The sequence below is a fragment of the Drosophila sulfurigaster genome, chromosome 3 (assembly GCF_023558435.1).
Source record: "Drosophila sulfurigaster albostrigata strain 15112-1811.04 chromosome 3, ASM2355843v2, whole genome shotgun sequence".
NCBI classification, from domain to species: domain Eukaryota; kingdom Metazoa; phylum Arthropoda; class Insecta; order Diptera; family Drosophilidae; genus Drosophila; species Drosophila sulfurigaster.
In genome coordinates this window covers 4249079-4264115 of record NC_084883.1, presented here as the reverse complement: position 1 = coordinate 4264115, position 15037 = coordinate 4249079, and the positions used below count along the sequence as shown (strand labels likewise).

General features: G+C 38.8%; 4 protein-coding genes across 11 annotated transcripts; all 4 read right to left on the bottom strand.

Annotated features, from left to right (window-relative positions):
• Positions 1-606: 606 nt before the first annotated feature.
• Positions 607-3709, bottom strand: LOC133841239 (uncharacterized). 3 transcript variants are annotated; one of them, XM_062273596.1, is made up of 3 exons: positions 3450-3709; positions 2299-2592; positions 607-1240 (listed from the first exon to the last, which is right to left on the bottom strand). In XM_062273596.1, exon 3 carries the CDS (start codon positions 906-908, stop codon positions 771-773), a length of 138 nt encoding a protein of 45 aa, XP_062129580.1. In that variant the 5' UTR covers positions 909-1240; positions 2299-2592; positions 3450-3709; the 3' UTR covers positions 607-770. The 3 variants fall into 3 exon arrangements, with proteins under 3 accessions (XP_062129580.1, XP_062129581.1, XP_062129579.1); XM_062273595.1 differs by having other exon boundaries at positions 920-1240; positions 3450-3704; XM_062273597.1 differs by lacking the exons at positions 2299-2592; positions 3450-3709 and adding an exon at positions 1381-1530.
• Positions 3710-5663: 1954 nt separating this feature from the next.
• Positions 5664-8704, bottom strand: LOC133846020 (beta-alanine transporter). Its single transcript, XM_062280722.1, is given in 7 exon segments — positions 5664-5939; positions 5941-6012; positions 6075-6785; positions 6919-7263; positions 7324-7470; positions 8058-8220; positions 8285-8704. Coding segments are annotated over 7 exon segments (1800 nt in total). The 5' UTR covers positions 8398-8704; the 3' UTR covers positions 5664-5690.
• Positions 8705-8800: 96 nt separating this feature from the next.
• LOC133846025 (protein lifeguard 2) lies at positions 8801-10872 on the bottom strand. 2 transcript variants are annotated; one of them, XM_062280732.1, is made up of 4 exons: positions 10455-10872; positions 9669-9775; positions 9506-9607; positions 8801-9442 (listed from the first exon to the last, which is right to left on the bottom strand). In XM_062280732.1, exons 1-4 carry the CDS (start codon positions 10471-10473, stop codon positions 8936-8938), a joined length of 735 nt encoding a protein of 244 aa, XP_062136716.1. In that variant the 5' UTR covers positions 10474-10872; the 3' UTR covers positions 8801-8935. The 2 variants fall into 2 exon arrangements, with proteins under 2 accessions (XP_062136716.1, XP_062136715.1); XM_062280731.1 differs by lacking the exon at positions 10455-10872 and adding an exon at positions 9842-9946.
• Positions 10873-11435: 563 nt separating this feature from the next.
• LOC133846023 (protein lifeguard 1) lies at positions 11436-14985 on the bottom strand. Of its 5 annotated transcripts, XM_062280727.1 has the most exons (6): positions 14784-14985; positions 14155-14221; positions 13955-14089; positions 12391-12740; positions 12079-12327; positions 11436-12015 (listed from the first exon to the last, which is right to left on the bottom strand). In XM_062280727.1, the coding sequence occupies exons 3-6, from the start codon at positions 13992-13994 to the stop codon at positions 11656-11658; spliced, it is 999 nt and encodes a 332-aa protein (XP_062136711.1). In that variant the 5' UTR covers positions 13995-14089; positions 14155-14221; positions 14784-14985; the 3' UTR covers positions 11436-11655. The 5 variants fall into 5 exon arrangements, with proteins under 5 accessions (XP_062136711.1, XP_062136714.1, XP_062136710.1 ...); XM_062280730.1 differs by lacking the exon at positions 13955-14089; XM_062280726.1 differs by lacking the exon at positions 14155-14221.
• Between the last annotated feature and the right edge of the window lie 52 nt (positions 14986-15037).

Genomic DNA, 15037 nt, shown 5'->3' with positions numbered 1-15037 from the left:
TGTTTCCTCTTCTCAATACTTTAATTTACTTTGTATATCTCTTCAAGTAGTTATGGGAATCTCACTGTTGTTTTCTGAAAAACACATATTGATTAAACTCAAAACATAGATTCCAAACTATCTAGCCATTGCTACTCGTTATTAAAAGTATTAACTTGTCATATAACTTAGTGGCGTTTTCTAGCTATTACTTCCTCTTCTTCATTGTTTAAGACAGCGAACTTATATTGTATATAAGAAAAAACAACAAAAACTTGAAAAATATTATAGTAAGTCTTTATCTTATTGCGAATGGTAATTTGAAGTCTAATATCCTCCACAAGTTGTTAACAATCTGGTAAACTTATTACCACATACCCCTACAATTGAAGGTATTACATCAGTTTTAATTTTCTTAAATCTTAACATATAATACTTAACAAGCTGAAGTTCAACGCTCGCTTGACTCGTAACACAATTGAGTAGTTCGCAGCTTAGAGTCTGGTCGATAGAAGGCCGTGACTGGGGTCAAACGAGAACTTCTCACCTTTCATTATGGATCGTAGATGGAACCTTGAAAGCAACAATCGAAGTGAATGACAGAGAGATAAGTTCACAAGTTCTGAGTAAATTCCACATGAACGTATTTATTGTAGAGAGTTCAATGGTATGTTGATTATAGGAGTACATCAGTATCAGTATCAGTATAAATTGTGTATCAAATGAGTACCTATATACTTGACTATATGTAGTATACAAAATTAAGCAGAGAGCGAGTGTGTGTATAAGGCCTATGTGTACTGCCTTAGACTCTTCACATATCGCACTGGCACTTCGGGTAGGTAAACGCAGACAAAAAACATCATGGGTCCAAATAATATCATGCAGATCAGCCAGTAAATCAAGCCAATAATTGTAAACGGGTCCATATATGGGCTTCAAGGATTATACTCCAATACAATACAATTAGAATGCCAGTTTCGATCAGACAATACGTATACGTAATGTGGTATCAAATCAAGTTGAATGTTTGTGTAAATAAATCAGATTGTATACTTAAATAAATATTACTAATATCACTAAACACCGGGTATGGAGATGATGCAACGCGGCAAAAAAAACACGTCGGTTACAGCTTCCGATGTCTCTAATAAGATGTGTGCACAAATCCGCTGCAGGTCACTTTAGACGTAAACTTAATGCTATGGCTCTGCTGTTGTTTTACCAGCTGCTTCTGCCGGGTTGTCCTCAAGCTCGCCACCTGAAAAGGAAAGGAAATAGAAATTCTTCGTTAAGAGAGCTTCATATATAGGGTTGTTTTTATTTTATAGAATGCCTCATTCACTTTCACTTCGCTACGCTAGTCAAACAATTGGTGTTCTTGAGATTGCGATTTCTTACCCAATTGCTCACTGCACGTAATCCTGCCCGTTGGTAAACTGCAACTGTTTAAACTGAGCGACTGAATCACGCACTTATAACCAGTAAATGCCCAAGTTGTGTTTATTTTTGGGCAGAACCCGCCCCGCACATTCTAAATATGGGGTTTTACCGCTTTACCGCGTGACGCTCTTGGCAGCTAATTCGATACTGAAGTGGGATTCATGACGGCCAACAGCCCCCTTAATGCTGATTATTTCTCTCACTCTCTCAAACGCTACTTATATGTCTCTCTCGTTCCTCCGTACTCTATTCAGATATGCAGCTTTAAAGCTCAGCTTCAAAGCTTTTGCTTCTGATTCAAACTTATTCGAGCCTAAAGCTGGTGGTATGAAACAATACTGGTATTATTCAAGGCAATAACAATGTGATATATTAGTTGGAAACTGGTTTATCAAAAGTACTCGCATTAGAGAACGTTTGAAAGCTTGCTTCAATTGCTAACCAATTAATATGTAAAATAATACGCGCTTTTAACTCAAATTGTTTACGTTGACCCACACTTATTGTGTCTTTATCGCCTTTTAGAAACTAAAATAATTACATTTTGTGCTGATAAGAAATAAAAATAACTTATTATTATACCAAACATGTATGGCTAGCGACAGGCAAAAGGTAAACAAGTTTAGTACGCTAATATTATAGATAAGATATCTCAAAAAGTTTTAGTAATTTTCATGGTTATTCTACCAGTTATTACTGTTTATGGTATCTATTGAAAACTGACAGTTACTTTGTTCGTTTAGAAATAACAATGAGATAATATAATATAGCAAAGATATTGACTAAATAGGAAAAATATACTATTTTATTATTATAAACCCTCCAACCCAATTTTTCTCCTTAACCTCAATACTATTTTAATGATGTTCAACTTACATTATGTAGAAGTAATTATCACTGTCCTTGCGCTTGGCATCGCTACTAGTTGGGTTCCTGATGGTGGAATTCACCGAACCGGGGTCTGTGTGAGCCTGCATGTTCCTATTCCAGTTGTTCCAGCGTCCCTGAGCGCCATTTTGTTGATTGCCGATATTGTTGTCTTTGTTTGGGTTAGCAAAAAACGATCTGACGCTATCCATAGCTGTTGTCGTATGTATGCACAGAATCGATGCGAGGAGAAGAGCGCAAACAAAGATGTCGAGCCTCCGTAGAAAACGCAAATTGATAAAGCTAAAAATATATCAGAAATGATTTGTTTTGTTGTTGTTTCAAATTGAAATTTTAGTGGGCTTGTGCGTGTCGTCAAGTCGTATAAATTGTATATTATATACGAGATTTTATATACTACGTGAATGTTGTTCTTTGCTTGTTTCTAGGTGTGTCTCGTTCTTAGTGATAATGGCGTCGGACGATCGCTTTAAATGAATTCTATATGTGCTGGAGTTTCGGGATCAGTCCGCTTCGGGCACAAACAAGTAGGTAAATATTTAATTAATGAAAACTTTTTAGAGAATTCTTATCTATCAAGTGCTTGGTAAATGTGTAATGTTTACTTAAAAGAATTCATTCTCGAAGGCCTCCACTAAAGTGATAAGTATGCAATTTATTAATGTACATATGTATATATATTTTCTTTTGTTATCTACAAGAGCATGAACGTAAATAAAAAGCGGAATCAAAACAATATTTCTAAAAGAAATGCGTCTTAAATTGTGATGGCGGGCGGGAGCTATATATCAAGATTAGCACCCATACATAGTCGATCCGTTTAGCTGTATATAGGTACATATTATCAATTAGCACTTGGGCACTTATTAAGTTCAAAACAGTTCAGTTCGCACCATTGCTGATAGCAAATTGACTGCAAAATCAGCAACGAACACGCGCCATATTAACCAATAATTTGATTTGTGAGACGCCACTGGACTGCATAGTCATAGTTTAGTTCGACTTAGTAGACGTGGCACGATTAGACGGCCCTTAAGACATTGAGACTGATAGTGTACGCAGCCTTGGGATTATTATTACAACACGCAAGTAAAAGTTGAGTAACTATGCTACTGTAACTATGGCAAAAAGCGACCTACCTCAATGCCGTTTGTGTTCTATGTAAAAATTGATTAATTTATCACTTCGCACTATTCGCTTTTTGATTGTGACGCCCTTTTAAATATATTTAAAATTGGCTTGACACAGTTACAACAACAGCAAGATCTACAGCTACTCCAACACTTCCAATTTCCAATTCCAGTCCGACCGATTCGACCACTAAAACGCTCAGCCTATGCGAACCGTTTTGAACAATGTCTGCGATCGCACTGAACGCAGCACAGCGTCTACCAAAACGAGGCCCGACACGACGTCGACGTCGACGCTCGGAGCGTAAAGCGACGCCACGCTTCGTTTTGTGGTCGATGGTCGATGCCGGGCGCTCTGTAGTTTTAATCAATTGCGAAGGCGTCACAAAGGCAACACTGAATTTACTGTATCTACCACCACACATACAAGTATGCACATAAATATTTATTACCTACATTTGACTATGTATGCGTGCTTGTATGTACATACATACAAGTATGTATTTTAAATGCACATGGGTTTCTTTCGAGTCGCTGTCATCAGACATCTGGTGCTGCCTTTTCTGTTTGTATTTTGTTGTCGCTCGTTTATCTGCCCGGTTGAGGCAGTTTTTCTTGTTTGTTTTGATCATTGTTTCTCAGTGGAATACATACTTACACACAAGTTGTATGTACGTAAACTCTATAGGCACTTCCATACACATGTGTAAGGTGTGTTTTAATGTAATGTAAATGAAACACTTTCAAAATACACAGGCCATTTGTTTCTTACAAAATGGATGCTTTAAAGCTCAAGTCCAATAATGGGATGGAGTATTTTATTTTTGGAAAATATGGATACACATTTACAGCCCTGTAAATTATACTTAAAATAATGTAAATGGCCATAACCCAAATATTATCAGTACCATTGATTATAGTATAAATGCATTAAAATACATTCTGTTGCTTGTCTTCTTTAAGGTATCTCAATGCATTGCCAGGGTTTCCTACCCGGAACTTCTTTGTTCAGTTGCCAAACTGTCTATTCATTCCTACATAGTATATTTGTGTATATGTACATACACATATATGTATATCTGTTGTGTATGAACAAAAATAATACTCTTTTGTTTTATTGCCAAGCAGATTAATATACGCCCATAACATAATATAATTCTTAAATGTGTGCAAAACTAAAGGCACACATATTATGTACATAAGTATTTGTTAATTTATTATGAATATCTAGTATATTAATACCTGTCACACTGTCAGCGTTGTAAGTTGCCCTCACTTCCGCAACCTTCTTTCTTCCACACTTTGTTGTGCTCTGGCGCTCCGTTTACTTTGATAAGGTGAATGCATTTTTACAACTACTCGTACAATTTTACAATCGTTCACGCGCTACGTCTACTCAGTGGACTTTGAACTCAACAGTTTGTCTCATGCTTGCTGAATACGCTCTATGTATGTTTGTATGTATGTATGTATGTATATATGTGTAATACACAAATAAACAAAGAAACTCACAAATAAATATTATAAGTGTATGTATGTATGTATCTTCGTTACATGCATATTGAAATATATTTACACATTTACACACATATGTATTTCGAAAAATATATTTATGTATAATATGCATGAGAGCTTATTGATAAGTAGACTTGTTTGAATGACAGTTTACGTAGTGAGGAATACTTACACACACATTTATACGTACATATATACATAAGTACAAATAGTCAGTATGTAATAAATGCTTACGATCGACCATTCCACTACAAAAGATTTGAGTCAAGTTGTTTGTTTTTATACTCTACTAATAAAAGTAATAACACTTTAATTTAAGAAAATTGTATAATGTGTATCAACATGTGACACTCTCAATTGGTATTCAGGGCATTTAAGCAGAGAGTTCATATCAATTTAATCTTGATATCAACAAGATGGTATAAAAACCAAAATATCGATATTTTCTTCACCCTTCAAAAACACAACTGACAATTTAAAATAACTTTATGCTAAATATAGCAACGTGCACGTAAAGTTTATTCAGCTGTTAACAATTTACATAAAAACAACTTCTTCGATTTAGACAGAACAGAGCAATTCATTTTTTCTATCACATACTTTGGGGATGAAAAGTATATAAAAATATTTTGTAGTACTTTTAGGCTGCGAGAAACTATCATAAGATGCTGAACCCTTTCATTTTTCAAAAAAGTTCTAGACAGATGTTGGTTAGTATAGCATTTTAAATATTTATTACAGAGTTCTCATTTCTTTTTTACAAATGCTGCAGACAATTTTACATGCTCCAGGTCCACCTACACCGACTCTGTGGTAGACTTTTGCGGCTTCTTCGGGCGTACGATTTCTTCCTAAACCTTTGTTTTGGGTCTGACGATTTTTTGGCTCACTTTCCACACAGCAACAGAGTAGAAAGCTAAGGGGAACCGCCTCCCCTTCCTCTAACGTCTGAGGAAGATTCTTGCCTCGTGTTTCGGGAAGAAAAAAGACTCGCGAAGCCACCAATAATGAGCAAAGCTCCCATCACAATCAGCGGCAACACCAGCATTTGTTGACCCTGCATGGAGCGAAATCGAGAAACACTTTAATTGATGGAAAAGCTAGAATACTTGTACTCACCATATGGTTAATTATGGGTATAATTATAGGTCCAGTCATGGCAACCACGGAACTGAAACTCATGCCCAGACCCCGCACTACGGTCGGATATAACTCGGATGCAAGCAGCGGCAACACAACAAATGCCGAGGAAATGCCCATTTTTCCAATGCAGTATAGAAGCAACATCACATCCGCCTGCTGCTGATACAGCAGAGTCGCCACACAGGCCACGCCACCAACCAACATGGAAATAAACAGAATCCAACGGCGTCCAAAGTAGCTCAACCCTGGCCAGAGCAACAAGTACGTGGGCAACTCTACAGCACCAGCCAGAAAAAAGTTCCAAATCTCGTCCCCGCCAAGGGCCGGAGCATAGTAACTGAGTCCCACATAGACACTGGTGTTGGCGAACCAGATCAGCGTCACAATAAGAGTTTTTCTACGCATGTTGGTGCCGCGAAACAGATCCAGGATGCCATAGTGCACTGTCTCCGCCGGCTGCTTGATGTGCAATCGTTCATAGAGACGTTCCATAAAGTCGCGGGTGACGTGGACTCCATTCACACGCGCCATAACCTTGAGAATCCTGGCGGCTCGCTTCGGTTGTCCCACAGCAATCAGCCAGCGCGGTGACTCGGGCAACACAAAGAAGCAGGAGAAGAGCATGAGCAGAGGCAGGGAAACAGCCAGGGTTAGATAGCGCCAATCGCGCACCAAGTAAACGACGCCCTTTATAAAGAAGTTTTGAAGTTGTTAGTGTTCATTTTTTAAGGACTCAATATAGACTGTTGTATGTTGTGTGTATAAAGTTTGAGGAATCACTGTTCAACCTTCAATCTTATATTCCAAAGCAAACACTTACCGCTAGCAGTACCAGACCCAGCGAGTAGGCAATGTTGGACACTATGGTACAAAAGACGCGACGTTCGGGACCCACCAGTTCAATGGCTAGGACGTATGGACTGGCAAGAATGGCCGGCACAGTGAGACCTACAACAAAACGCAGACCCAGCCAAGAGTAATAGTTCCAGGCAAAGGCACTGGCTGCACAGGCAATGATCTCTAGCAATAGATATGCATAGAAGGAGGGACGTCGACCCCACAGATCTACCAAATAGCCAAACACATAGTTGCCAATAAGGCCGCCCAGTCCAAAGAGCACCAATGCCAATGTTACATAGTAACTTTTATCGCAGACTAAATTCCACTGCAAGAGAAGATTGTAAAGATGGTAAAGAAGTTACTTGCGGTACATGTGTGGACGCACCTCCTGAACAACTGTGCTGGGATACATGGATTTGTCGTAGTGCCAGCCATGCTGACAGGACACCACAGCGTCCTGATCCAATCTTAACAGCTTAGAAGACTGCTCTCGCTGCAGCTCGTAGGGTGTGCGGTACTCCAGATATCGCACCTACCAAATGTCGATCAACACGAAAAAAAATTTGTTTAAAGTAATTAAATTTAGAATACAAATTATTGTGGAATTCAAGCAATAAAATAAATATGATAGACGAAATTGAAGTTTGTAATTAACAAAAAATTATTGTTGCGTTTAAATTGGCATGTTGAACTGCTTGCATACTACTTACTTGCAGCACTTGAACTGCTTGCTTGCATTTCTGCATACACTGCTTAATTCTCTAATGTGCTGGGCAGCACTGGCAGACATTACACACGAGGTAAAATGCGGCTAGCTTTGTATTAAGTAGTTTGACTATTTAACATTATTTGAACAAAGTATCACGCTGAATAATGGGAATCATTGTTGAAACGTTGCACTTGATTAAATATGCCAATCGATGCCTTATCTTAAGAACCTAGTTATTTATTTCAAGGGGACAAACTACTCAAAGATAGTATTTGATTGTGATTCATTTACACTTTCCAATCGGGCTGGATACGTTTTAGACGTTTATCAAAACGCACAAACTGACTCACATAGTATAATAACTATACATATGTACATATGTATGTATATATTATTTAAGATTGACACACCATTTCACTGTAGTTGCGAGCAAACATCGAGCACTCTGCAAAGTCTCCGTGTTTGTTCCGCGGAATGCTGAGATTCTTCACGAGCTGTATGTAATCCTGAGTCCATGGCTCAAGCTCTGGTATGCGACACCAATGCTGTGGCGTGGCTGCAATGAACAGCTGACTACAAAAGCAAAAAGAATTGCTGGCAAAATTGTGCAAAATGCTGCAGGTGGAGCAAAGCAAACCTGTAGGCGTGAAAGGCGCAGGGCAACGCAGCCGGCAGCAGCACGGAGCAGATGATGATCTTCTGATAGAGACCGAATGCGCCTACCTCCTTAAGTACTTCATCGAAATCCATGGCTCACCCCGCGTTAGTTCTGCACCCGAATCAGATGCGCGCACAACTGATCGATGCGAGGGGCCTTGTGGCACTTCCAGCCCAGAAATGGAGGTGTCTTCTCCATCCGCCATCCTCCATCCTCCATCCTCCATGCTCCATGCCATGCCACGCCACACGGCCCAATCTCAATTGGACATAATTACATTACGGCCTTTCGTGTGTGTTTTAATTAATTGGACACCGCTGCGTGGAGCAGGGTCGCAATGAGATGCATCGTAAATCCAACTGCAGTGAGATTGGATCACTGGCTGGGAACATTTGAACATTGAACAAATACAGTCGTCATAGTCGTCGTTTGCCGGTCACTTGTCAGTGTATTTCTTGGACATCCCAGAAAAAATCAGAAACCAGAAACACGTAATCTCAGTTTAGGTTATATAATAATAAATATTTCTAGATGGTGCGACAACAATTGACACCTTCAGACTACGATCTACAGACTACGCTATTACTAAGCGTATACTAGACTAGTCTTAGCATCTATTAGACGACTAATTTAGTTGCGCGACAGCCCAATGATGGTGAGGATGTACATGAAAATGTTGACGATATCCAGATACAGATTGAGAGCGGCAAAGACGTATTCCTCGGGACTGATGGAATACTTGTGATTGCCGCCCATCATCAGCTGGGTATCGTAGACCAGGTAAACGGAGAAGAGAATTGCTCCCAGAGAGGCGTAGACGAGGCCAATGATCACGCCGGGAACAATGATGGCAATGATGCCAAAGATAATGAAGACCACCAGGCAGGCGACCAACACACCACCGCACATTGTAAAATCCCACTTGGTCTGCAGGGCGAACAGCGTTAATCCCAGGCTGACGGCAGCCGTGATGCCCACGGCCATCATAACTTCCTTGGCCTCGTATTGGCCGGCAATCATGCCCAGCAGGAAGGCCTCAGCTAGCGTGAAGAGGAACAGAAAGATGAAGTTGATCGGTGTTTTCCGACGTGGAGCCTCGCAGCAAGCCATGCTGATCATGGTTACTATTAGCACGCCCTGCAATCATTAAGGAATAGTATTATAGGGATATCGGAGGATAAGTTTTAATAGAAAACTTACCAGAGCAATCCAGACGATCGCTGGGTTTCGTTGAACCCATTCTTGAGAACCCTTGGAGAAGGTGAACACACAAACGATGCCAAAGGTGATGAGCAGTTGCGTCTGAAAGAAATTAGCAATATTAAGAGACTCTCTGGCTATATTAAGTATACGCCACACTTACCATTAGAATGAGGTAAACCTTGCGAATGAATCCTTTGCGAATGCTTTGATCGTCAAAGGCGAAACTCTTGTCCGCCTCGGGATCTCCATAGACGCCATTGTTGTCACCTGCAATGAGACAAGTGTTGAGTTTAGTGAAAGGGAAATTGCTGATGTGCAATAAAACAGCTTAACCGTATTGAAAGTGTGTGTTGCTCATCGTTTTTCGTTAGTCTCGAATTGTTTTCCGCTATTTTTAGTCTAGGTGTCTGAGTCGCTTGGCTAATGGGAATTGCCTGAAACCTCTTTCACTTGCCTGCAGATTAGCCGCTTGCTATCGCCACGACCACTACGAAATCATATTGATAACGAGCTTGGAGCAAAGAGTGAGGTAGGGTATATGAGTGTGCTTATATGCATGCAATTCCTACTGGTATTGGTGACTCCTGATAACGCGTCACTGCAGACTCAGATACGACGCACCTGTGCTCTATATACATACTACTGCCAATCGATGTGATACTACGTACATTATGTAAACCCCAATGTGATTCACTTTTGTCTTATCGAATTCTTATTGATAGGGATAATGTTGAAATATATGTATGTGTTGTATATCAGCAAATACCTAGGAAAAAGGTTTATAATTTGTGGAATTTATGTGGTGAGTTTGCAGTAAGGAAGTTCATCAAAACAGTCCTAAAAACCATTATACGTAAGCTACCATATCTTTGCTCTATATACAGTAATACAAGCTTGTATATTTTGTATTTATCTTATCTTCAGCACACTCTTTTTTACAACTCACCTTGCTGGTATTGGTACATTTTATAGCTTTCTTTTTTCCTTTTTTGCTTTTATTGTGCTCGAAGTCGAGTCGCTTTAAATCACACGCACTGCTGGAAGCTACCGAATAAAACTGGCAGAGCTGGACACAAATACTAGGTGGGGATAGCCACAAGTTCCAAATATTTGGTAGTCTCACACTTATCGTCAGATAAGAAAGTAACTTCAATGCTCGTATGATAATGATACGTGTTTATAAATACAACTACAAGTACAACTATCTGTTTTGTGCTTGTGATTGTGCTGTGACTGTTAACTAATCCAACGCTGGCAACAGTTGACTGTTGACTCTTGCAACTTTGCTAGTTTACTCCCAACTGAACCGAAGCAAGCAACCAGCAGTCGCCAACGCCCCAAAGGGGAAGACCTACAAAGGCAGACTAAAGAAACCACATATGCCTTGCATCACCCTCACCAGCATCGTGCATTCAGAGTTGATTCACAGAGAGAGCGAGATGCAGTTCAGTTTGTGATTTATTTAATAAATAGATTTGCTTTATTGTTGACTTTTTACCACAGTGACGTTGCACAATAAGTATGTATATTTAATTATTGAGGGATTCCTGATACATCTGCACTTTACGTATGTATTTGACATATTAATTGCTTAACAACTGCAGGCGACAAACTGCTGTATGTCCTTTTCATATATAAGTATGTATGTATATTGTATATAGTAAATAATTTGTATAATGCATATTTTCATTTATTTATGCTGTTATTTAGTTTTAGTTGTTTGCATGTAGTTCGGATGTATGTGGTAGTATTTGGTTTGGATCATCAATTATTTATCAGGTATACAGAAGTCATAAGAACAATTTTGAAGAACATAACAAATCAAGTTAATATAACAATGTGACAATTTTGTATACATTTCACCTTAAGCTTATTACTCTCTACACTCTTATAAGGAATAAGGAAAATACCAACGCAACAAAAGAGCTGTACTAAATAATGATAATTGTTATTATCAACAAAGAATCTCTAGCTAGTACACAATACACCGTAAACGCTTTCTTCGGCTCGTAATTGAGATTAAGTGATTATGAGTAATACATGTTTAACTTGAGTAAAGAGCAATATTAATAAGCTGGATTCTTTCTGATTTTCGATTTCGATTTTTGCTATTAAATAAACGTATATATGGGTCTTTGGGCGCGGGTTTAGTCCCGCGAAGCCCCAATAATTGTTAGAATGTATATGAAGATGTTGACCACATCCAAGTAGAGATTCAGAGCAGCAAAGATGTACTCCTCGGGACTAATGGAATACTTGTGATCGCCGCCCATCATCAACTGCGTATCGTATATGAGATACACGGAGAACAGCAAGGCCCCAAACGATGCATAGACAAGCGTTATGATTTTGCCCTTGAAGAAGATGGCAACGATTCCAAAGATCATAAAGACGACCATGCAAGCCAGCAATATGCCGCCCATCATGGTGAAGTCCACCTTTGTTTGCATTGCAAAGAGCGTCAAGGCGAGACAAACAGCAGCCGTTATTCCCACTGCCATTAGTACCTGCAATAAAAACAAGTATTAGAAATTGTCCACCAAGATGACAGATCAGAAAACAGGACTTACCTCTGTTGGAGCATAGCGACTGGCTGAAACGCCTAAAAGGAATGATTGCGCTATTGTGAATAACCCTAAGAATATAAAGTTCGTCGGTGTTTGGCGTCGCACACTCTCGCAGCAAGCCATGCAAATCATTGTCACAAGCAAGACAGCAAGAGCAACCCAAAACAGCCATGAATTTTTAGCAGCGAATCTTCTAGTTCCTTCGTGAAAAACGAACAGCGCCACAGCTCCAAAAGTAACGACCAGTTGACCCTGCAAATCGCAACCATTAACATTAGACTTATTAAAACAGTCAAATAACCATTTAAGACATACCATTAGAATAATATAAACTTTGCGTATGAAACCACGTCGAATACTCTGATCGTCGAATGAAAAGTTCTTTGGTTGCTCGGGATCATCGTATGCCCCATAGCCAGCCGATGGAGGTGGTTGAACGAAGCCGGGCTGAGGTGCATAGCCACCGGGTGGAGGGCCTTGACCATACGGATCCTGGCCGTAACCTCCTTGTGGATAGGCTTGACCGCCGCCCTGGCCATAGGGCGGATAGCCTTGCGGTGGGCCGCCGCCATAGCCTCCTTGTGGTGGATAACCGCCACCTTGCGGCGGGTAGCCGCCCCCTTGCGGTGGATAGCCGCCGCCATAGTTGTACTGCTGATTGGGATCTGCGGGAGATGACAAACGTTAGCTTCTTATGACTATGACTTAACTCATGCATTCCAACGGACTAAAATATGAATGTACTTGTATGGAAAAAATAATTGAAAAACATCTACCAATTATTACAAAGTCCTATAACTTAAAATAGCTAATGAGACTAGTACACAGCTTGGGAATAATATTGGAATCAAATAACAGACGACTCTTGCACTCTACTACCATTTGAAATTTGGTCAAACATTACATTACAAGCTTTGAATACAGCGCTTGTTAAACTTGAAAGAATTATAAATGAGTCATAAATTTCGATAAAATATATATTTTTGCCCTATTCGCTGGAAACATTTGGTCTACAATACATATACAAATACTTATCGCATAATACGAAATTTTCCAGGAAAGTGACCTCGGTATTAAGCGAGATGCAAGTCTAATTTTAATTTCAACATTTTTCGGTGAAATGAATCTTGATACATTTTTGCCTGCCATTCTACACCCGAATTAATAAATATGCTGGTTCGTTAAGTTTTTGATGATCCAATCAAACCGGTTTGGCGAAAGAGAGTTTAAATAGAAATGCAATTTTTCTCTGAAAAACACTAACGTCAATCGATTTAAGGTTCAGTCTCGTATTTAATAGATCATTGTTTACATGTACTTCCTAGATAAGCAATCTCTGCCACAGTAACTTACTCTCTTTATTTTCTTTCTCTACAGCTGCAGGCTCCATTGCTGTGTTGTTATCTCAAGATGTGTACTAGTCAAAGGTGAGAACACTAATGACACGAGTAGTCGAAATTTTTTCGTACAGAACATGTTACTTATATAAATGAATGTCAATGCAAATATTTGACCGGTCTAAATCCGGTTTCAAAACAAATGAAAAATCTAAGAATCGATGCTAAATGCAATCCCAGTTAGAAACTCTTGAAAAAAAAATTAAAAAAAAAACTATATAATATAAAATAAAGCACTTAGAGCAGACTTGAGAAACACAGGCTCTGTTTTCTTACAATTGTACAAATATGACTCAATTATTGCGCGAACTTATGCGATAAGAAACCGTTGAGAGCAAGCAAAACAGTAATATGGTAGAAATAATTAATGGAAATATGTAACATACAAAGCGTCTTAACAAAAGCATGCGAAACGTAACAAAACAAGAAGCTAAATCTTAACAGTTATATTCAATCAAATTATAAATCAAAATAAAGTAAACCTTGATATTGAGGATATTGAGGGACACTTTGCCACGACATATTGTTGCTGTTGTTGATTTTGTCTCTTAAGCTCAACTGAACTGAACAATCTGCTCCTACAGATAGCTACAAGAGACCACTGAATAAGTATTTGACTGCAATAGACCCAAGAACCCAAAGAGAAGAATTTATTAGTACAGTCGGTGCATTCGAATCTTACCGTGCATTTCGTTGTCCTTAGCTTATAGTTTTCGGTAACCCAACAAACACTATAAATGGTAATTTACCTAGAAAAGAAGAAAGTGTTTAGCCAAATGAACACTTTTAATATTCGTATTTGTTTTGCTAATTATCTTAAATCTAAAACCAAAACGAAACCAACCGGTTGAATTCTTACTGCGAATGTTTTCATAGCGGATATAAGATATTATGAATGTGTCGCGCGATATGCGTGGTTTGTTGGGTAAACATGACGTATGTATGGTGGAATGATACAGATGTGCTGACACGTACAAACAGACATACAAATGTATACAAATATACAAATGGAGATGAATAACTTATGTACACATTTGCAAGTGTGAAATTGTACGCGTGACAAGTTATATATGTCAATTAACTAGATGCGCTATGGTGCACAAGAATATCCATTATTTAATTTAATATGCATATTAACATTGAATTATACCGTTGTTTAAGGCAAGGGAAATTAAACGCTGGTGACTCACTCTTATCGGGTCACTTAAGTAATTAATTGGGGAAGAACAAGAATTACAACCTTCACCACAATTGATTAACACTTAGAAGCGAGAGTGTTCTAAATATAGCGTAATGGTTGCAGAATCTTACCTTCTGGAGTGCACAAAAACACAAAACAAACAATTATTTTTCTCCCTTCACCAAGTGACTTTTCTGGAACTCTGTGTCTCTTTCTTGGAGATGTAATATGCCATCGATATAATTTGGCGGTCGGCAGACGATATATCGTTATACGCCTGGTACGCAGTTTATTTCAAATTGTATGCAATAAATTTAAAGAAAATATTTTTATATATTCTACAAATTAAATTTTCATTAATAATATTTAAAATTTGATCGGTTAA